Source organism: Geotrypetes seraphini, chromosome 18 (assembly GCF_902459505.1).
Source record: "Geotrypetes seraphini chromosome 18, aGeoSer1.1, whole genome shotgun sequence".
In the NCBI taxonomy this organism is placed as follows: Eukaryota; Metazoa; Chordata; class Amphibia; order Gymnophiona; family Dermophiidae; genus Geotrypetes; species Geotrypetes seraphini.
The window spans coordinates 37,073,129-37,097,065 of record NC_047101.1 but is presented as its reverse complement, the minus strand read 5'-3'; the positions used below and the strand labels follow the sequence as shown (position 1 = coordinate 37,097,065).

The 23,937-nt window shown below is 41.8% G+C and overlaps 1 protein-coding gene across 3 annotated transcripts in view; it reads right to left on the bottom strand.

Moving 5' to 3' along the window:
* Positions 1-23,937, bottom strand: part of GABRB2 (gamma-aminobutyric acid type A receptor subunit beta2) — a 477,172-nt gene that overhangs the window by 16,277 nt on the left and 436,958 nt on the right. For 2 of the 3 annotated variants that reach the window (XM_033927783.1, XM_033927784.1), the window contains exons 6-8: positions 17,652-17,789; positions 9,910-10,062; positions 3,123-3,367 (exon numbers count right to left, since the gene is read on the bottom strand). In XM_033927783.1, the coding sequence (XP_033783674.1) occupies positions 3,123-3,367; positions 9,910-10,062; positions 17,652-17,789 (536 nt within the window). Of the gene's footprint in view, positions 1-3,121; positions 3,368-9,909; positions 10,063-17,651; positions 17,790-23,937 lie in introns of all 3 variants that reach the window. The other variant, XM_033927785.1, reaches the window with a different exon arrangement.

Below are 23,937 nucleotides of genomic sequence, written 5' to 3'. Positions count from 1 at the left end.
GGGTTGGGGGGAGGGGAAGAAGAAGATGATGAGTGGTGAGGTGATATGGTTGGATAGTGAGGGAATGGATGGTTGCTAGGGAAAAAGTGGACAATGATTGGTGGAACGTTGGTGGATCGGGATTGGCTGGGAATTGGGTGGGAGTTTGAGACTGTGTGAGAATGGAGTTTTAGTAATTGGGATTCAAGGGAGGAGAGGGTGGTTAGGGTGCTGGTGAATGGGTAGTGCAGTGAGAGGGATGGCAGTGAGGTAAATTGAGAATTTTGCACACCCACCTTGTCCCGTAAGGGGTGAGGTGCCTTCGTTTAGAGAGTCTATTCATTTTGTGAATAGGTGTCTGGTGTGATGTTGTGTTGGTACAGCAATTTTGGGGGGTGGGATTGTCGCAGTTTTGGCAGAAAATTGGTTTTCCAGGTGGTCAATCAATTGTTTATGGTATTGATACAGGGGATTGATGGAAGGGCAGCTATTTGTGTGTGATACCGTCACAGGTATTGGTGAGGCCGGGTTGCACCGTAGGTCTCAGGGGGGTGTGGGGCAAGGGTTGGATCAATGTTAAGAGAAAACACAGTTTGAATATGTGGGGGATGTCAGCTAGGTCGTTACCGACTAGCTGACATGGGTTTGGGTTTTGTGAAGACCACTTTGGGAAAGTTTCATTGATTTACATTCATGGTTAATGTTATTGCATTGTTTGTTAAATAAAGCTGCAGCCAGAATTTATTTATCCACACTAAGAAGATTTGTTGAGTATTAATTTTTCTAAGTATTATTGGTTTGAGCGTTTATGCCTTTATCGATTAATTTATATATATATATATTTTTTTTTTCTCTTTTCTTCTTTTTTCTTCCCCTCCCTTTGTTTTTTTCCCTAATATATGTTTCTTCCTCCATCAAGAGAAAAATTTGTAACTTTTTCCCCCCTTTCCCTCTTTTCATGTTTGTTTTTAACATTATGTATAGAGATCTTTTCTGTTTTATGTAATTTTTTAACAAATATTTATCTTGCTGTTATTAATGTATTACTAATATGATTGTATGTTCTCTTATAATTTGTTTTTTAATTGTACATCGCTTAGAATGTTTTAAATAGGCGATTCATCAAAAATAAAGTGAACTTGAACTTGAACTTGAAAGTAGTGTGAATGCCAATGTTAAGCATACTGAAAAAAAACCAAAAAGATAAGTTTTTTTTGCCTATGATGCTCGGGTGGTCGAGTGTGGGTTCACCTCTTCTATTGTCTGAGGCTTTTTCTTTCGCTGGTTAGTACTGTCTTGGTGCATAGCGGTTTTCTTTAATGGAGTGGATTTTTTGTGGTTTCCCTCCATTCCCTAATTTGTTAGTATTGTAGATCACAAATAAACATACATAATAAAATACACTGTAAACGCATAACAAAACCAAAACACAGCCTAAATAATATCTAATAAAATAAAGGCAAATAATAAAAAAATTAAAAACAACAAAATGACCCCATCTAACAAAAATCATATATTACCGAGTATGACTCTTCACCTATCAAGCACAGAAACGCTCAAATAGCCCAGTTAAATCCTTATTCATACTACAGGGTTTTCTTGGCCTAAATGAGTGTGCCTAAAGCAATCCATGCCCACACTCTGCCCCGAATCCACCCCTAACCACGTCTACTTGCTGTGTAGGCGCCAGAAGGCACATCAGTGAAAACACCTACCTCGAGGTGGGCAAATCACTTATTTTTATATCATTTTGAATCGGCTTTCTAATAGCGCTTTCAATTATCAGCGCCATAAGTAGAAATAAAACAAAAACATAAAGGAAAAAAATAATACCTTTTTTTTTAATCAGTGCCATGGTGGCATTAGCTGTGACGCTAATACCACCGCTGCTGACGATAAAAAAAAGTCTAACGCTGCTTCGTGAAAGGGGAAGGGGGTGAGTTAAGCACGTAGATCGGCTAGATGTACTGATTTAGGCGTCTAATTGTAGGCATCTGTTATAGAATGAGGGCCTTAGCGCCAGTGTCCACACATGTCCCGGCAATATCGAGGGCTAATTTAGACATGACAGTCAGCATTTAAAAAGATGCTCACCACTGTCGGTTGAATATTAGCTGGCCTGTTTATACCACTGGGTAAAAGTCTTATGGGCACAACAGCAAATTAGCACAAAATATCAATATATAGCATCAATTACTGGCCAGTTTAGGGGCGAATTCATCAAAGGCATTACCGCATTGTCTCTGAGAATATGGTAGAGACTAATATAAAACCAATATGGAGTCTCACACATAAGTTAAATTTATGAGGGATTAATGGACAATATGTACTTTTGATTTTTGATTATATCCCCTGTTTTTTTGGAGAGAAGATTTCCCTGACCATACTGTATATTTTTGACTGAAGTCTGGTTTAATTTGGAGGCAAGAAGCACCACCCTCTTAGATCTTCATTACCCTATGTGGAAGTCACAGTTTTTGTAACCAATTAATTTAATCAAAACTGATTCACACAAACACACGTTTGAGCTCTATTGATGAAAGGCTCTTTCATAAATAGGCATCGCCAATTAAAAAAAAAAAAAAAATGAACCATAACCTAATCTCACCATTCCGGTTTTTCTTTCGTGGTAGTTAGCTTTGTTTACTCTCTATATTATTTTTATACATTTTCTGGATGCTTAATTAAACTAAACTAAACTAAACTAAACTAAACCTTAGGTTTGTATACCGCACCATCTCCGCGTGCGCAGAGCTCGGCACGGTTTACAGAGTTTGAAAGGAAAGGAACTACAAAGACGGATATAGGAGAGGGACTGAGGAGATAGAGGGGGACAGGATACTAAAGCACGGGAGGTGATTAGATTTTTGAAAAGAGCCAAGTTTTCAAGTGTTTGCGGAAGGATTGGAAGGAGCTAGAATTTCTGAGCGGGGATGAAAGATTGTTCCAGAGTTCTATGGTTCTAAAGGGGAGGGATGTTCCAAGTTTTCCTGCGCGGGATATACCTTTTATAGAAGGGAAAGATAGTTTCAGTTTAATTGAAGTTTAATTGAAGGGATGCCAAGATTAATACATGATATTCTCACTGCTTTGGAACTAAAAGGAAATTCCTATGAGCAATCTATCCCTCAGTCTTGTATTACCTTATTGACATCCAGTCGCATATTCTCATTGTTGGCACTGGCAGCTCTTTCGGCTGCTTTCTTTTGGCGCTGGGGTCCCCTGCCAAAAAAGATGTAGTTGACAAGTGCATACTCCAGCAGTGCCATGAAAACGAATACAAAGCACCCCATCAGATACATGTCAATGGCTTTCACATAAGGAATTTTGGGGAGAGTTTCTCGAAGATGGGTGTTGATGGTAGTCATAGTTAGCACAGTTGTAATTCCTGAAAGAACACAATCAGCCAATTAAACATGCTAAGATTAATTTTCTTTTCAGCTCTTCACCTATAATAATCACAGTAGAGACCTGATATATAACTACTGTAGACCAATGCCTCTCATTTATCTCCTACTGTATCTCTCCTTTAAATAGTATTAGAAAAATTACATGTTTGTTCATGCACCAATTATAACTGCAGTAAATTATACTGCAAAACAAATCATGGAGACACTTGAAACCACCGATGAAAATGTTTTTCTATAATGTAAATGAGTTTGCTTCTAGATGATACAAGATGAAGAAAAGCTTTTGATCTGTTGCATTTATTAACATGAAAATATGTTTTATATTATTCAACACACAATTGGACCAATTTAGTAATCAGCTTTAAGTGCTGCCATACTGGGACAGACTGAAGGTCCATCAAGCTCAGTATCCTGATTTCTTACAGCGCTCAACCCAGGTCACGAGTACCTAGCAAGATCCCAAAGAATAAGATAGGTTTTATGCTGCTTATCCTAGGAATCAGAAGTGGATTTTCCAAAGTCCATCTTAATAATGTCTGATGTGGACTTTTTTTTAAAAAAGGAAATTATCCAAACTTTTTAAAACCCTGCTAAACTAACTGCTTTCACCACATTCTCTGGCAACAAAATTCCCGAGTTTAATGAAGAATGTTGAGTGAAGAAATTATCTGGTTTATTTTAAATCTACTACTTAGTAGCTTCATTGCATGCCCCCTAGTCCTAGTATTTTGGAAAGAGTAAATAAGCAATTTGTGTCTCCCATTCCACTCCACTCTAGCTCCCCATGAGCCATCTCTTTTCCAAGCTGAAGAGCCCTAGCTGCTTTAGCCTTTTTTTATAGGAAAGTCATCCCATTCACTTTATAATTTTTGTTGCCCTCTCTGTACCTTTTCTAATTCCACTTTGGGGCTCATTCCACATTGTGACAACATTTTTTTTGTTCCTGGGTAATAAGTGTTTTTTCTTAATTGCCTATGTCACAAAAGTATGTCTGTGGATAGTGTAAACGAGGCATATACTATTCCAATCTCAGTGGAGGGACAGGGGACCGTGGCTTTGATCGACACGGGAGCAGACCAGGTTTCTGGCAGAAAGTGTTCCCTGGGGAAAAGAATCATTCAGCGAGGGGAAGGTGACTATTAGGTATATCCTTGGGGACAGTGCTCACTACCCTCTCAGGCCAACCACTATTCTTCACAAAGACAGGGTATACAGGGTGTCTGTTGCCCTGGTACCAGGGGCTCCTTATGAGATGATATTGGGACAGGATTGGGCTGGGATAGAGAAGGCCATTTTTCCTGCTACCCCAGTACTAGTAATCCTACACTAATACTCTGATCTTATGCCAAACTTCCTTTCCTTTCAATAATGAACTGGTCCTACCACTAGCACGCACCACTCTTTTTGAAAATACATATAGTGGCATAGCAAGGGAAGCTGGTACCTGGAGCAGAAGGAAGATGGTGCCCGGCATCTCCTCCCCCAGTACTTCTTAAAGTCTTTTATTCTTCACTAACAGTGAGAAGGGTCTCCTACCCGTTACTTATGCCGGCTCAAGTCTGCCCTTTGATGTAACTTCCTGGTCCCTCAAACAGGAAGTTATATCAGAGGAAGGAAGGGAGGCCAGTGCTGCATGCATCTGCTAGTGCTATAGAAATAATTAATGGTAGTAGTAATCAGGGCCAGTGTGAGCAGTGGGTAGAAGACTTTAAGAGGTACCGGACTGGGGTGGGGGGAGAAATTCTGGGCTGCTATGTTGCTGCTGGGTGGTACCCCTACTAAGACGGCAGTTGGGGTGTTTCTTATTTTTTATTTTATTCAATTTTCTATACCGTTCTCCCAGGGGAGCTGAGAATGATTTACATGCATTTATTCAGGTACCCAAGCAGTTTTCCCTCTCTGTCATGGCGGGTTCACAATCTATCTAACGTGCCTGGGGCAATGGAGGAGATTAAGTGACTTGCCCCCACCCTCAGCCACTCTTTCAGCATCATATTTTATAACATGTTTTATATTTAAAAGTTTGTCTTTTATGCATTAACTTCTGAAAGATATTTGTGTGCCTCGATTATATCCAGCCGCCACTTCCATATTATACATATTAAGGGGCCCTTTTATTAAATTGTTATTAAAGTGCTTTGTGATATTTTTACTACTAGCATGTGGTAAACCAAGTGTTAGCAGTTTTTAAGAATTCTTCTGGGTGGGAACATGGCACGGGTAGGTAGTAGGTGTGCTATAGTTAACACACACTAATTGGATAATGCACTTACAGGAATAATTACTGGCGAATTCTATAAAAGCCACCTATAGCTAGGCACCTACATTGGCTCACCTAGATGCTGTAGGCACCTAAATTGTTTAAAAGACTTAATTGGTGCTGATAATTGACAATGAGGATCTCGCAATTGACATACACTCAATTGGATGTTAGATACCTTACTTGGTTGGCGCCAACCACTTTGAGATAGGCGCCTAGTCCAAGGCACCGAAAAAAAAGTAGGTGTACCGTATTTTCACTCATATACCACGCACCCGTGTAAAACGCGCACACGAGTATAGCGCGCGGGAAACTGTAATTTATGTAAATAAATTTTTATATACCGCGCACACCCGTATACCGCGCATGCCGCCCCGACTCTCCCGTCGCCGCCCGACTCTCTTTTCGCCCGCCCCGACTCTCCTCTCTCCCTTGAAGTCTTGTCCCCACCCTGAAAGCCTGATGCCTCCCCCAATGTCCGATTCACCCCCCCCCCGCAGGACCGCTCGCACCCCCACCCTGAAGGACCGCTCGCACGCACTCGCACCCGCACCCCCACCCCGAAGGACCGCTCGCACCCACACAGCCTCCCGCCCCCCCCCCCCATCATGTAGAAGCTCCTACCATTGTCCTGCTGCTTCCTCTTCCGGCAGTCCCGGTCCTTCTATGAGCCCTGCGTCTGCGCTGCTTCCTCTTCTGGCGGTCCCGTCCTTTCTCTGACATCTACATGATGGGGGGGGTCGGGAGGCTGTGGGGGTAAGAGCGGTCCTTCGGGGTGGGGGTGCAGGTGCGAGTGTGTGCGAGCGGTCCTTCGGGTGGGGGTACGGGTGCAAGTGTGTGCGAGCAGTCCTTCGGGGTGGGGGTGAGAGCGGTCCTGCGGGGTGAATCGGACGTCGGGGGGGGGGGGGGAACTATGTAAAAAAAAGTTGTAAAACGCGCTCATGCGTATAACGCGCATGGTTATGCACGGTTTGTAAAATCGTGTATAACGCGCGCGTTATATGCGTGAAAATACGGTAGTTAGGGGGTGGATCATGGGCGTGTTTTGCATGTAGTGCCCGTTTAGGAATTAGGCGCCACTATTATTTTCTTTTAAAAAAATTACTCCTCGCAACCATCGAGTTACAATCAAACATGTACATAACCAAAACAATATCTTAGACAACAAACAGGCACAAAAACAAATCATTTCATCGACTATATCAAAGCCATAAAATTCTCCCCGACTCAGTCATTCACCAAAGAAACAACAAAATAAAAAGGATTTGCCTAAATAATCCTTAACACAAACGATTATGGAAAACATTTCTGAAAAAGCCAAGTTTTAACCATTTTCCTGAATTGAAGTAAACTGGTAGTATTCTTTATATCCAATGATAATGCATTCCACAATATCACTTTCTGAACAGTTAACAAAGCATGCCGAGTGCCTGCCAACTTTATCTGTTTAATAGATGGAACCTCGAGGCTAATCTTATCTTCAGATCGTAAAGCACGACAAGGGTGATATATCTGTAATAGAGAGCTAAGTATAATTGAACATTGTCCTTCAACAGCTTAAAAATTAAACAAACCCACTTTAAATTCTATGCGATAAGCAATAGGCAGCCAGTGGAGATCACACAAGATAGGTGTAATATGGTCAAACATGGACAATCCAAGAATCACATGAGTTGCTGCATTTTGAGCCAATTCTAACGTTTGAATCATGCACTTTGGCAGGTCCAAATAAAGAGGGTGCCAGCAGGAGGGAGTGGGCATCCCTCCTGTTGGGGGTGTTTGGGGGGTACTGGCATGAGGGAGTGACCATCCCTCCTGCCAAGGATTGCTTTGGGGTTTGTGGCAAAAGGGATAACGCATCCTTCTTGCCGGAGGTTGATTCGGGGGTTCTGGCAGGAGGAAGTGGGCATCCCTCCTGCCACAGACGGTGTGTGGGGGTTTCGGGAGTGGTGGCAGGAGGGAGTAGGCATCCCTCCTGCCAGCTGACTTGCAGTGGGGCTTGGGGGGTTCCCTGACACGGCGGCAGGAGGATTTCTTTGCCGTGTCTATTTGAAATGTAGGCCTACATTTCGGGCACCTATTGCAGCCCTAAGGAGATGCCTAGGGCCACTTAAGCTCGCCTAACGCCATTTCTGGGTGAAACCACACCTACGCCCAAGCCTTGGGGGTATTTAAGCATCCCTAGGCGCCTCCTTGCACCCATGATAGATGCCTACAGTGTAGGCGGACTGCCTCGGGTTGGATTTTTCAGAAAACATGCGTCCCAATTGGCTGGTTAGACAGCAGTAGGATGCCTTCCGCCACCTACAATCGTGACGCCGTTTATAGAATTTGGTCCTCAGTGCCTCCTAAATACTAGGCAGTAAAGAGGAAATTCTATAGCCGGCACTGAAACTTAGGCTTCGGTAGCTGCCCTACCAGTGCCTAAGTTAACTGACAAATGCCGTTAGAAATGGCAAAAAAATACCTACCGGTTCCTAAATAAAAGGCTCTGGGATTGTGCCTACGTTGGTACTTTCCAGCACGTAATGCCACTATGGGCATGGGCTAACGCAGGAAGTGGCATTAGGTGCTGGAAAGTACCTTTATAGGTGCAATTCACAGCATAGACAGGCACCAGAAATAAAGGCCCGGAAAACCCAGGCCTACATTTCTGGTTCCTATCTTGCCTGGAGACATGATTCTGTATATGGCGCCATGTATTGGCTGACATGTGATTGGCGGCTGCTTGTTAGGCAGCCACCAATAGCGTAAGTGCTCCAATGTTAACTCTTAGCAGGTATCAGACGCTGACAGTATTACCTCATGATCTGAACAAAAAAAAAACCAAAACACAACAACAAATGAAAATGTCCTAAAAAGGGTAACATTAGATTTGCAGTTAATGTGTGGGAAAATCCAGTATTAAGCCATGTTAACTCCAAATCTTATTACATTTTAGTAAAAGGGCCCCTTAGGTTCTTTAATTTAAATTTATTTTTATAAACATTGTACATGTCGATCAAATAATTTACATTAACTTGTACAGAATTTAGACTGGTTCACAATTCAATTCAAAAATAATAACATAGTTGATAAAGGTAAATACTTAATAAAACCAATAAACTATTATCAAGCCCACAACATAAAACCGATGCCAATAAACAAGAAAACAAATGGTGCTGTTTAGAGAATCTGGGCCAGTGTCTAAAGAATATACATAAGTCAGTCCCAATTAGAATTCAATACCAAAGCCATCAACAATGTAGCTGCAGCCACTTGGTCCCCATCCACTTAGGGGTCCTTTTATCAAAGAGCGGTAGGGGGCTTAATGCGCGTTAAACCGCCTGCCGCGCTAGTCGCTAACGCCTCCATTGACGAGGCGTTATTTTTTTGGGCTTGCCGCGGGGGTTAGCGCGTGATGAAACATCCGAGGCGCTAACCCCCTTAGCGCGCCTTGATAAAAGGAGCCCTTAATGTAACAGATGAGTTACATTTAACTCATTATCTCTTGTCCCAAGTTCTTTTGACATGCCAAAGCTTTCCCCCTTTTTTTTACTAAATCACGATAGCAGTTATTAGCGCAGGGAGCCGGGCTGCTCAGGACGCTCATATGAACTCTATGAACGTCGGGAGCAGGCCGGCGCATTCAATGCGGCTCCCTATGCTAATAACCGCTATTGCGGTTTAGCAAAAGGGAGGGGTATTTTTTTAGCTGATAAGTACTAAATCCTACATACCGACAGTAGAAATGATTCAGAAACCTTCAAAACTTAAAAAAAACAAACAAACAACCAAACCTTATAAGCATCTCACAAGGGGACAAACGGGTTCTTTTAGACTTATGGTGCAGGCTCAGCAGTATTTTAATAGCTGTCTTCAAAACTGCCTCCATTCTGTTTTATTAATGAATCTTCCTGACTTGGGCATATTACCTTTTATACTGTAATATGCCGTCAGTGAGTTTTGTGGAAATATAATCAGACTTTAATTCTAAATTAGACACATTCTTATTGTTTAACGACTCAAGGCAGAATAAAATGGCATCAAAGCCTAACAGCTAAGCAAAGAACACCAATGTGGTTATTTTGAGTAATATCATATGATGTTCTTATGATTCATTAAATTATAACATTTTCATTTTTTCTTGTAAACCAAATTAAAACTTTTAATATTAAGTAGTATATAAAATTATTAAATCAAATCAAATGTAAGCATATGAGATCTCCTAGTCATGATAAGTAACTTATATGAGATTTTAGACTTTTTTTTATTTTTTACCTAAAGCAACTCTTGCAGCTGAAGCATCATAGTTAATCCAGAACGAAACCCAGGAAAGGATAGTGATCAAAATGGAAGGCATGTAAGTCTGTAGTATGAAGTAGCCAATGTTTCTTTTCAATTTAAAGCTGAGAGACAAGCGTGGATAGGATCCTACAAAATAATCATAAAAAATATATAAATATCCATAGCTATTTTATTTTGTAAATGAGTTACTATCTTCATCATTGACACCAAATTCCATCGACTTGTTGGTAGTGGGACAGTATATCATTATGATAAAACATTACAGAGGCAGTTCTCTGAGCGATCGCCTCCGTTTAAGTGCTGCGATAAGCCCTGCATGTGTTTCACCCATGGTCTACTCATATGTACACCCCCTTCTATTTCCACATTGTGACTCTTATAGTACGCATGTGCTCTCTTGGAATCCGATTCTATATATAGCGCCCCCAAAAAATCAGTGCTGACTAGAACAACATTTAGGGGCCGATTCTATAAAACAATGCCGAAATCGGCCGGTGCCTAGAAAAATGGCTCCAGCTACATGTCGATCACACTTAGGCACCGTTTGCAGAATCACGGCTAGTGGCACCTATGTAAAAACTTAGGAGTCTGAAATGTAGGCTTGGGTTTTTAAGCAGTGCCTAAGTCACGTTCCACCCATAGAAATGTCCACTTAGGTGTTAGGCACCACGTGATAGGTGCTTATCACCCAATTATTATTTTACCAGTTATTGAGTCTATTAAGGCCGGAGATATAATGGGGAGCCTCCGACTGTGCTTTCTTCCCTCCCAGCGGCTCTCCTTACAAGTGCAGCGATTCAGGAAGGAAGCCTTGGAGCTTTTTCTGAGTCGAGCCGCCTCTGATGATGCAACTTCTGCTTTCCTCAGAGGCGGTGCGACCCCACAAAGGACCCGAGACTGCCTTACTGAATCGCAGCGCTGGCAAGTAAGGAGAGTTGCTGGGAGGGGAGAAAACTGCTGGCATGGTGAACAAAAAAAGGGACAGCTGCTACTGGACCTAGAGAGGGAGAAGGAGAGATGCTGCTGGGAGTGGGGAGGGAAAGGAGCCTGGGAAGCTGCTGGGTAAGGGGGAAAAAGGGACAGCTGCTACTGGACCTGGAGGGAGGGAGAAGGAGAGATGCTGCTGGACAGGGGGAGGAGGGAAGGGAGAAGAAAAAAGGAAAGAAACAGCTTGCAGGGAGATTAGAGGAGGGGAAGGGGAGAGATAGGAATGAGATGGGAAGGGAGGGTCAGCAGAGAAATTGAGAGGGACAAAGATGCTAGATCTGGTGTAGAAGAGATAAAAATGAAGAGAGCAGTGAAGCTGGAGTGAATCATGTAAAAAGGAGAGAGGGGCATAGGCTGGATGGAAAGGGGAGAGGGGCATAGAAAGAAGACAAATACCATATGGAAGGGGGAGAGGTCAGACAGTAGATGGAAGGGGCAGATGCTGGATTGAAGAGACAGAGAGGGCAGACGCTGGAAGGAAGAGAGTGAAAAGAAGATGAAAGCAGAAACCAGAGACAACAAAAGGTAGAAACAAATAATTTTATTTCTATTTTGTGATTAGAATATATCAGATTTGAAATATATATCCTGCTAGAGACATAACTGGGGGCTGCAGTATTCTGTTAGCATGATATTTCTATGAACTTGGCTTGATCAGTTTTCTTGATAGTAGAGAGGATATATGTGAAGGGGAGGGGAGACAGGGGTTTTGTTGGTCCGTGTTCTGTATATTTGTATTTATAAAATCACAATTGTTCAGAATATTGTTTCTTTTTATACTTTAATAAAATACATTCAATATAAAATCATAATTGCGGCTTGTGCAGATGGGATCAGATGGTTTGTGGGGACCGAGCTCGCGGAAATGGAGCGTAAACGAGGTTTTTAAATTTTAGTCCTATTAGTTTGCTGGTCCACAAAATAATTCTTTTATTTCTGCCGGTCCACGGGTGTAAAAAGGTTGAAGAACACTGGTCTAGCGGGCTTTCGGGGCAGGAGCGATCTTCCTATGCTCCTGCCCCATGCAGATCGCCAATAGGAAATGGCTGCTGTGAGTTCCCGTAGTCTCTCGAGGCTACGACGGGAACTCCCCACAGACATTTCCTATTGGCGATCTACACGGGGCAGGAGCGTAGGGTAGGAAGATCGCTCCTGCCCCAAAAGCCTGCTAGAGCACCAGGTGAGCCCGGGATGCTGGGGTGAAGGCTAAACTATGGGTTTATTTTTCTTTTCTTCCCCCTCCCCAAAAAATCACGAATATGTGAAATCGCGATTGCCGAAACTGCAAATGGGGAGGGGGAAGCGTATAGAATTGCGCTGAATGCCAGTGCATGTCATAACTTTTAGGCACACAAATTTAGGCCACGGAAAACCAGGCCTAATTACCTACACCTAACTTGTGCGCACATCCTAACTTTTAGGAATGCCCCCAATCCACCCATGCCCTCCCCTGTCCACACTCCCTTTTCATAGACTTGTGCTTTCCAAGTTATGCGCGTAACTTCTAATTATTTCCAATTACTGCCAATTACTGGCGTCAATTAGGCTTGTTAAACAATAAAGCTGTGTTGGCAAATTGGCTGGGTGAACCAATTTGTGCATACCATGTAAGGCATTATATACAGAATTTGGGGGTTATAGAATAAACCTTAGGGTATTTATGCGGATATATGCTGCTTTCCTATATAGTTATGCATAGAAAGGCGGGTGTAACCGTGAGGGCCTAGTTATAGAATTGCCCTTTAGGTCTTGATGAAGTCTTCCCAAACTTGTACTAGTGGGATATGTATATGCAGATAACAGGCTTCCAAAGTATTGAAATTTAACTCATGCACAGTACTGAAGATAACCTGAAAACCTAAGTGATTATAGACTAACCAAGGCAGGTTTTGGAAGTCCTGCATAAAGATGAACATAAGAATTGCCGCTGCTGAATCAGACCAGTGGTCCATCATGCCCAGCAGTCCGCTCACGCGGCGGCCCTCTGGTCAAAGACCAGTACCCTAACCAAGACTAGCCCTACCAGCGCACGTTCTTGTCCAGCAGCAACTTGTCTAACTTTGTCTTGAATCCCTAGAAGGTGTTTTCCCCTATGATAGCCTCCGGGAGAGCGTTCCAGTTTTCCACCACTCTCCGGGTGAAGAAGAACTTCCTTACGTTTGTACGGAATCTATCCCCTTTTAACTTTAAAGAGTGCCCTCTCGTTCTCCCTACCTTGGAGAGGGTGAACAACCTGTCCTTATCTACTAAGTCTATCCCCTTCAGTATCTTGAATGTTTTGATCATGAAGGGGATAGACTAAGTAGAAAAATATCAGATGAACTCTATCACAAATATTTAGTTTCATGCAAAGAAATCAGAAGGTATTTAAAAAACTGCTTTACAAGTTTTGGCAAAATATGTGTGGGTCGATTTTCAAAGTGATTTAAGTGGCCAGAAATGGATCCTGGTTAGTTGAATTGCTCGTTCAGGCTTAAATAGTCATTTTCAGTGGCACTTAGTGTAGCTGAAAATGTCTAATTAAAGGGGAATTAATCAAGCAGTGTTAGGGCTTAATGCTCCTTTAGTGCACGTTAAGGGAATTAGCACATGCCAAATTCTAAAACCCATTTTATATCTATGGCTACAAACACCCTTACACCCAAAGACAACGTCCGCAGCCTAGGAGTAACTCTTGACTCTAATTTATCAATAACAGATCACGTATCCAAACTAGTATCATCCTCCTTCTATTACCTCCGCCAGCTAAAAACCATGCGTGCCTACTTCTCAGAACCTGAATTTGCACAACTACTCTACGCTTTTGTTCTATCCCACTTAGACTATTGTAACACTCTACTAGTGGGCCTGCCTACCAAAACTCTCTCCCACCTCCAAAGGGTGCAAAACGCTGCAATCCACCTTCTGAAAAACCTAGGCATCCACGACCATGTTACCCCTGCATTAGCTTCCATGCACTGGCTGCCCATTCAAAAACGCTGCACCTTCAAGGCCCTGCTCCTCGCTTTCAAAACCTTCCATGAAACGATTCCGTACTACATGAAAACTAAACTACAAATTTACTTCCCAAAGCGACCACTGAGGTCCCAAGGAGAAAAACGACTGACCATACCTTCTGGCCGCTCCCTCAAAACTGAAACCGCTCGCAAACGCTCCTACTCATATTTCATACCCAAATTTTGGCACAATCCCTCCATCTGTCAGATCACTAGATGGACTCTGGAACTTCAGGAAGGAACCTTCCTCTTTACTAACCCAGCGCCTTAAAGTCCTAAAGCGCCTGAAATGCCACCCAGTCAACGCACCTAAGCCACCTAATCTCACCAGATGCTACTTAGTGCATATGTTTTATTGTCTGTCTATATTGTAATTTATGTAAACTATATCATTTCTGCTCTGTCTAGATTATTATGGATGTACTTTGTAACCCGTTCTGGGCTCCTTTGGAGGACAGGCTAAAAAAAATTGAATAAATAAATAAATAAATACTCACTCCCCAATCATAGGCACACTGCGCAAACAAATGTATGATGGCCTACTAGCCACTCAGGCAGCAGAACTTGACCACCATCTCTCCAATTTACTGATGACAATATCTGATTACAAAACCCTCTGAAGGGAAATAAAAATCCTTCTATTCAGAAGATTTGTCAGGACAAATTAACGCAGAACTGTAATTTATCTCTATTCCTGTAACTCTTCTGGTAATGTCCAATTTACCTCCTTTGTAATCCACCTAGAACTGCAAAATTAAGGCAGAATATAAGTCACAAATGTAATGAAATATAATGCAATGTAAAAAATTAAAAAAGAAAGAGAATACAAAGGTAAAAGGTGCAACTGAAGATGTGGGAAACCAAAAACTTCATGTATTTATTTATTTATTCATTCAATTTTCTATACCTTTCTCCCAGGAGAGCTCAGAACGGTTTACATGAGTTTATTCAGGTACTCAAGCTTGCTCTCTGATAAAGTATACATTTTCCAGAGACGCTGACATAACTTGATTAACAAACCCTTGCTGGAATCATCTGCATACACTAGTGTTCTTCAATACAAGGCCCCTAGACCAATGACGGCCCATTCTTAGTTTTTATCTCATGACTCTCTACTTCTCTATCCAAGCTTAGGTCAGAATGGGGAAAATACTGTAGATGGGAAGAAGAGCTACATGCTTGAAGGATATTTGGAAATGCTCACCCCCAATGAAAAGTTTGAAGACACTCACTGGTCAATGATGTTGATAGCTCTCCTTCAGCTAATTTGAATGCCAAGTGGCCCTGACTTAAAAATTAGTGAAGACCACCGGCATATGCTAACTCACATCAATCAGTAATCTAATCAAATGGGGCTATTCTGACGTCATGATCACATGTAGCAAAGTGCAGACATAGTAACATAGTCGATGATGGCAGATAAAGACCTGAATGGTCCATCCAGTCTGCCCAACCTGATTCAATTTAATTTTTTTAAATTTTTTTTCTTCTTAGCTATTTCTGGGCAAGAATCCAAAGTTCTACCCGGTACTGTGCTTGGATTCCAACTGCTGAAGTCTCCATCAAAGCTCACTCCAGCCTATTTACACCATCCCAGCCATTGAAGCCCTCCCCAGCCCATCCTCAACCAAAAGGCCTCACACAGACACAGACCAGGCAAGTCTGCCCAGTACTGGCCTTAATTCTAATAAGTGAGTTCTGCACAACCTGCAATGCACTAAGTACAGTAAACGGCAAATCCAAAAGAACTAAGCTGCAATAATCTAAACATGATAGAACATGTTCACTGAAACCTGCCTAAAACTCAAATTAATGAGGATCTGGCAGGATATACTGTAAGATTGCACATAACATAACAAAACTAAAACTTATTAACAGCACTGAAATTCAAATAAGAGAGATATACAGTAATAAATACTTATGAAGCATCTGATAAACACAAAACAGGACATTCAAATAACATAGGTACCACACATGTTCCTGATGTTTACTTTTCTTTTTCAGATCGCTGCATAAATGGCAATTCATACTACAGTATTATTCAATTTTGGATTTTTGGCCTGTTGTCCCAATGTTTGAATATTTTCTTTCAATTTGTTTCACACATTTGTTTTTATAAAAAATATTAATACACTTTAGAACTTTTTATTAGTGCATCAACTTAAACATATAAATTAGTAAATTGACTTATGTTTAATTTTTCATAGATTACATTTTTAAGGTGTCCCAATGAACTGAAAACACACTAACAAATGCACATTCCTAAAGAAACCAAACAAAAAAACAACCAGTTGTGATAAGACCACAGGAAGTTTAGAGCAACAGAACCAAAAGAAGGGAGGTCCAACCTTGTCTGCAGTAAAAAAAAACCAGCCAGGAACAAACAAACCAAAACAGCAGATATGTACAACGATGTAGGCAAATTTTATTGTGACAAGCAAACTATATATAAAACCTTTTTACCAAACAGGGGACCCAACACGGTCCGTGTTTCGGACAACTTTCATCAGGGGTCCTATTAGGTACAGATATAACATAAAACACAATATTAAAAATACAATAATATAAACAGTTGTAATAATAATAAAAGTAAAAAAATAACAAATAACAAATAACAAATAGTAAGAATAAGACAACAAGATGATCAATTTGACCATAGACTATGGCTTATGTTCCGTCACAGTCCGTTCATATTTAATACTAGCAGTCACTTATTATCGAATTCTGTCTTTTCTGCACGCATTTTTATGGATATTGCATGCGTACTTATCACCTTTTAAAACATATATTTGTCCTCATTCTTTTAATTCTCTAATATTATAGTATATGGTCAAATTGATCATCTTGTTGTCTTAGTCTTACTATTTGTTATTTTTTTATTTTTTTTACTTTTATTATTATTACAACTGTTTATATTATTGTATTTTTAATATTGGGTTTTATGTTATATCTGTACCTAATAGGACCCCTGATGAAGGTTGTCCGAAACACGGACCGTGTTGGGTCCCCTGTTGGGTAAAAAGGTTTTATATATAGTTTGCTTGTCACAATAAAATTTGTCTACATCGTTGTACATATCTGCAGTTTTGGTTTGTTTATTCAAGACCACAGGAAGATTAACATAAAGCAATGAACTGCATAATACAACATTTTCATATCAATTTTCTTTTACTTGCTTATCAGGTATTCTAGATCTATTTATTTATTATTTATTTTAAAAGTTTCTATACTGTCTAATTCCTAGGCGGTTTACAAATGTTCACATAAATAATAGCTAAAACAGTACAGGATAGGTGCAAAACATCTCAAATTAAATGCACAGTAATCCCTTAAACAGGACAAGTCAGACACTATAAAAAATTGTGTTTTGAGGAGCTTCCTAACAGTTCCTCTATCAGCGCTTTTTCTCAACTGTGAATTCCATAATGTTGCTCCAGTTTCGACATATTTTGGGTTAACATTAGCCTTTAACAAAGCAGAATTTTCAGAACGTAAAGTAATCATCTTACTCTTAAAATTCTCTGGGATTGTACCATACAAAAATTGATGAGAAATCATTGCAGCCTTGCACTGTACTCTAAATGCTACTGGCAACCAGTGCAGTTTCTGAAGCCTAGGCAGAATGTGGGCATATTTTGGTGTTCCTGCAATCAATCTAGTCAATAATCTGACCAATTAGATGTGTCGTCCAAGCACCTTATGATAAATTTACCGTATATTACCAACACATACCAGTGGAGAAAACCACATTCTTGGAGAGGAGCTTGTAGTCCACAATAGAGAACTGTGGTAGTTCAATTCTGTCCACGCCTGTCACTGCATGATCTCCCCCCCGCCAGTAGAACTCAATGTCATCCGTAGTATAGCCATCTAGAAACAGAAAGTGAAAGTGTCAGGACCTTCTGAGACACTGAGAGAGTGAAAGATCAATATCTTCAAGCTGTAATACAGTATATTAGATTTATAGTTTGATTCAGAATATGCAACACAAGCAAATTTCATAGAAATCAGGTATTACTCTAATTGCCAGAAAAAGTGTTTTAATAGTCTTTGTTAAATATTACATTGAAGTGATTAAAAGGCTTTAATAGCATATATTCAAATGTATTGCATATAATAGAGATGACAGGATAATTTCAGTTTTATGAAGATATTCAAATTGAACAAAAGCCAAAAAATTAAAAAAGCAATTCTATACAAAGTGCCTAAATTTAGATGCCAAGGACTGGATTGACTAAACGGCGCAGAAAATTAGGCACTGAGAAAAAAAAATCAGCACTCATCACTGTTCTATAAAAGATGATCCTGTAGGGTCATGAAATGGTTAACTGTTGTTTAAAATATTGCTCTGGCCTACATTGCTGAAGAAAGTGTACAATCTATTGACTTCATCTGCCTAAAATGTATGTCTCTGCCTTACCACATTGTAAGCTAAATAGATAAGAGTTTGAGCCATGATGTACCCTGCCCTTCTGTACATTGAGAAAGACTGGCGAAACGCGTTGGCAGAGGGGAGTGTTCTATGTATAACATCGGAGAGAAAAAAAACTTCAAACCAGTATGACTTATATACTCACAGAAATAAGCTAAGTCACCTTTAATATTGTTCTTATCACTAATTTATTATGAAAAAACGTCAAAAATGAAAGTTCATAAATATATACTTATATAAAAAGCATATAAAAAAAAGATACAAAAAAATGAATGACGAATTGACAGACCTGCTGATATGGTCAATCTGAAACCCCGCAGTCAATAGAATCCACCTCACTGGATTTTGGTTAGTGTGTCTTCTGTACATTTAACATTTAGACCTGTAAGAGTTAGATAAGTGACCTGCTAGTGTGAGCTTAGGACCAATAATAATTGTAGAAAGTTATAGAAGTAACAAATGAAAATTGTAATTTTTGCATATATTAGTTTGCAAAAAGGGCACAAAAGTCCGTGTATTTCCTGTTTCTGACACTCTAGTAGGCAGGCTATTAACTGCACTAGAGTCCGGTATACCGTAATAAATTTCTTGTACTTTCTTCACGCCTCTGACTTTGTGTGTCCAAGTGACCTTTCAATCCGAGATGAATTCTCTTTATAGAATAGCTCAGAATGCCGATTCCCATGCCTGACTTTGGTCATGAGAACTTACATCAGCTGAAACCTGGTGTAAGTCTTGCTGCGCAAGCTGGGCGCACTTCCGTCAAATTCTTTAACACAGTGCATAACATTTCAGAGCGTTCCTGGCTCTCCCATGCACTTCTTATGACCACGTCCCCTTTTATTTTGCATACTATGGGATTGTGACCCATGTTAAGCTGCTGGTTATGGTTCATCGTGGACTTTACCAAGACTGTTTAGATTATTTAAAATCTAATTAACAGCACTATTTGCCGATGTATGCTCAGCGATCAGCAACAGCAGGGGACCTGGAAGTCCCCAATTTTCATAACGAAACAGGAGAAATCACCTTCTCTGAATGAAATAACACAAAAGGTACAGTGAAGGTGACCAAAATTGCTGGAATGCTTTTATTTGTAAATAAAAGACTCAATAGGTACGTGTTTCGGCTCTATGGCCTGCATCAGGAGTCTGTTCTTTTCTGGCAGGTTGATAATAATCTACAGTAGTTCTGGACACAGCACTAGAGGTCTGCACGGGAACGGGGATCGCGGGAATCCCCCCTAACCCACGGGACTCCCATGGGGACACCCCTCTGGCCCAAGGGACTCCCACAGGGACCCCCCTCTGGCCCACAGGACTCCCGCGGGGATGGAAGGCTTTGGAAGCAGCGTTCGTCCATATAATATAATGGACACGTCAGCCTTAGTAAAAGAGAGGGTTTATAAGTTAATTACCTGAACAGAAAACAAAAAAAGGGTTCCACCAAAGAGATTCCACAAGGAAAACAGCAGCGCAAACACAAAAGAAACTGTGGAATTGATGAACCTGTCAGGAATAATTGCTGCTTTTTATGGGGACGGGCGGGGATGGAGGTAATTCCTTGCGGAGATGGGTGGGGACGGAGAGAATCCTGGTGGGGATGGGTGGGGATGAAGAGGATCCTGGTGGGGACGGAGAGGATCCTGATGGGGATGGGTGGGGACGGAGAGGATCCTGACGGGGACGGGTGGGGACAGAGAGGATCCTGACGGGGACAGGCGGGGCTGGGTGGGATTTCTGTCCCCGCGTAACTCTATAAAGCACACTGTTATCAACCTGAACAGCGAGTTGTGTTCAAAAGTAGACTGCTACTGACTTGTATCATTACACTTTCGACAACGACTGATACATATACGCAGACATTTATTATAAACAGGTATCAAGGTTAGCTGTTGTACTCTTAAACTGCCAACCAAATCCCCAATTTTCATCAGTGGAAACTGAGGGCTAGATGCACAAAACATGGTCATTAAGACCGTGTGAATCACTGTTGGCTGATTGTTTGGCCGACTGAAACAGTGATTGATATTCCAACAAACCTCCATGCAAATTATTTGCACAGAGGTTCTTGGTAATCCTCCTCTAATCAGTTACTATGAGAGTGACTGTTTGACGGTTTGGGGAAGTTGTAACAGTTTAGTGGCAGGGGAAGTACCAAAGATGTTAGGGCTTCTTTTTTTTAATGGCACAGATATTGTGTGTGTGTTACATGTGCACAATATCTACCCCATTAAAAACAAATGCCGTGCTGCCCCCTCCCCCCCACCGCCGATAATGGCCTTTGCCAATGACCCCTCCTGATGAACTGCCCCACCCCATGCCAGCAAAAATTGACAGGAGGGATGCCCATTGTGTCCTGCCACCAGATGCCCCCTGCACCCCCAAACCATCCTCTCCCCTAAAAAAAAATTGGTAGAAGGGATATCCACTCCCTCCTGCCACCCGATGCTCCTCCTAGCCCTCCTCATCCCCAAACCTCCCACCCCCGTACCTGTTCAGAAGTTGAGAGCAAGAAGGATGCTCAGTCCTGCTCTGAGGCCCATGTGTGTATATGTATATATATATATATATATATATATATATATATATATATATATATATATATATATATATATATATCCTATATATATCCTATATAATAAAAGCTTACCGGCGCATGCGCTGTTAAAACAGCATGATCCCTGCCACTGTGGTGTGTGATCCGTGGCCGTGTTCCATTTTAGAACCCGGCGGCAGGGAACATTCTGGCCACTCCCCTCATCCCGCCCTCACTCACCAACTGCTGCTGTGAGGAAGCGCAGGCAAGCTTTCTCCCTGCCCGCGTCCTCGGCAGGGAACACACCTCCCGCCCTCGCTCACCGCTACCGCTGCCGCTGATCCTCCTCTTCAGAGCAGCCTGCGATCGTGGTCGGCTTTAAAGAACGGGATCACGTCAGACGGAACGTGCTAATGAGGTTGGAGAGCGGCCTGCGAGGTTCGCTAAAGCCGGCCACCACGATCGCAGGCTGCTTTGAAGAGGAGCAGGCCAGAAGACGCCGGGATGGAGGGAGGGTAAGAATTGATCCCCTTGGGAGAGGGAAAGGGGGCTGCTTTGGGGGGGAGGTGTGCTGGGGACAGACAGCTTTGCTCTGGGGGGAAAAAAGAAGGGGCCATGGAGAGACAGGGAGAGGGAAAGGGGGCTGATTTGGGGGGAGGGGTGTGCTTGGGGCAAACAGCTTTGCTCTGGGGGGAAGACATAAGGGGCCATGGAAAGAGAGGGAAAGGAGGCTGCTTTGAGGGGAGGTGTGCGCTGGGGGCAGACAGCTTTGCTCGGGAGGGGGGGGAGACAGAAGGACACAGACAGCAGCCAAGGAGAGAGAGATAAAGAAACACAGACAGACAGACACATCTATTCTAGCACCCGTTAAATACACAAGAGGGCCTTTTTTTAAAGTTCAATAATCTTTATTAAAGTTTTGCAACATACAAAGGTATATTGACCAGTATAAATAAGTAATAACATGATAAAATATATAAAGTCAATATACCAGAGATTAACAGAACCAAAAATAAAGCAACAATAACCTTTAACTAATACCTAGGTCAGCCGTGCCATTTTTAAAGTAAGAATCGTTTGCGTATATTAACAACCTAAGTAGGCGCTTTGGACTGGAACATTGTTGGGAACATGTCCAAACTTGTCTGTAACCCTGCTATCATTGCCAAGCTTTTCAGTGTCAAAACCAAAAGGTTGACCCGAAGAACTCCACAGAAATAAAAATCTGATAAAACCAAAGACAGGTGGAGAAGATGATCAAGATGCAGGCTTTATTAAAAGTTCAATCCAATAATCCATGAAAAGAAATATTAAGGGCCCAAATCATTGTGTCAGACGTAATTTCACAGAGGTATTTCATTAATCCCTCTCACTGTGAGGTGCGATCGGTGATTCGTTTTTTAAATGCAAAGAACATTTGCCCAGCTGAAATTCATCGACAGCTAATTGAAACGTACGGGGAAGGTGTAATAAATGAGGCAAATGTTCGGAAATGGTGTTGGTTGTTTAACGAAGGGAGAACAAACGCGCATGATGAAGTGAGATCCAGCCGCCTATCTGTCACATCTTCACTAAAAGATTTGTGCTCACTAAAGGGAGTGTGTCTCCTGCATGATAATGTATGTCCTCATGTTGCTCGAAACACATCCGAAGTGTTGCAGAAATTTCGGTGGGAGATACTGGACCATCCTCCATAGAGCCTGGACCTGGCGCCATCGGACTTTCATCTTTTCCCAAAATTAAAGGAATTCTTGGGCGGAAAACACATATAGACTGATGATGGCGTCCACAAAACTGTCAATAACTGGTTCAAGGTACAGGAGGAAGAATTTTCAATGAGGGGATTGTCAAGCTCGTCTACTGGTCTCAAAAATGCTTGGACATCAACGGGGATTATATTGAAAAGTAGTTTAAGAGATATTTACTGTAATTAAAAAAAATTTTTGAGTTGCAATAAATTATGAGTTTACAACAAAATGATTCATACTTTAAAAATGGTCCTTATATATACTGTATATTTATATATATCTATATATTGTATATCTATCTTTATTGTATTATTTTTAGGATTTATTGCTGCTCTGTATTATTTGTGTACCTTGTAAACTTTTGGATTAGTCTGTGTATCCAAGGAAAGCAGTATAGAAAATACAAGTCTTAGTAAATACTTAGGCCCTGATTCTACAAAGTGCGTCCCAATTTTAGGCAGCTGTAGGCGTCCTACAGCTGTCTAATCAGCCAATCGGGATGCATGTTTTTAAAAATATGCTCCCCAGGCTAGGCACCTGGGCCAATCAGGCCTTAGGATTAGTGGGGATGGGCAGACCCGCTATGCCTAAGGCCTGATTGGTCCAGGCTTCTAGAGCCTGGGCCAATCAGGCTTTAGATTTAGCGGGGATGGGCCGGGAAGGGGCAGGCCCGTCTTATTTCCACGAGGCGGGCCTGTCGGCTGGACGGCAGCAAGAACCGTCCAGCCGACCAACATTTAAAGGTTAGTTGGGGGAGGGAGATTAGTTGGGGCGGGGGGTTGTCGGGTTTTCCGGCAGGAGGAGTTGGGCATCCTCCTGTCGGCGATTACGAGTTTGGGGGGGAGAGGGGTCCGGGGTTCCGACAGGAGGAGTTGGGCATCCTCCTGCCAGCGATGGGACAAGCGGCCACGGCCGCTATACTTATTGCAGCAGGGAGAGATCCCTTGCAGCGATAAGTGTAGCGACTGTGTCTAATTTAACCCGATTCTCTAACCGGCGTCTGTACCATGGACGCCGGTTACAGAATCGGGGTTTAGTGTAGGACCGATTCTGTATAGGACACCTCTCCTGGGCGTCCTATACAGAATCAGGGCCTTAATGTATCCACAGACACAGAATGAAAAAAAAAGCCCTTTTTGAATAAGCCTTTATGTGTTCACAAAATCTCATTAGATAGAATACACCACAGTAATACATCTCATTTAGATAGGGCTGCCTGTTTTATCCTCTGCAGCTTTAGATATTCCTATTATCAGGCCATAGGAGACAATTGTCTTTTCATGCATTTATATTGCATCAG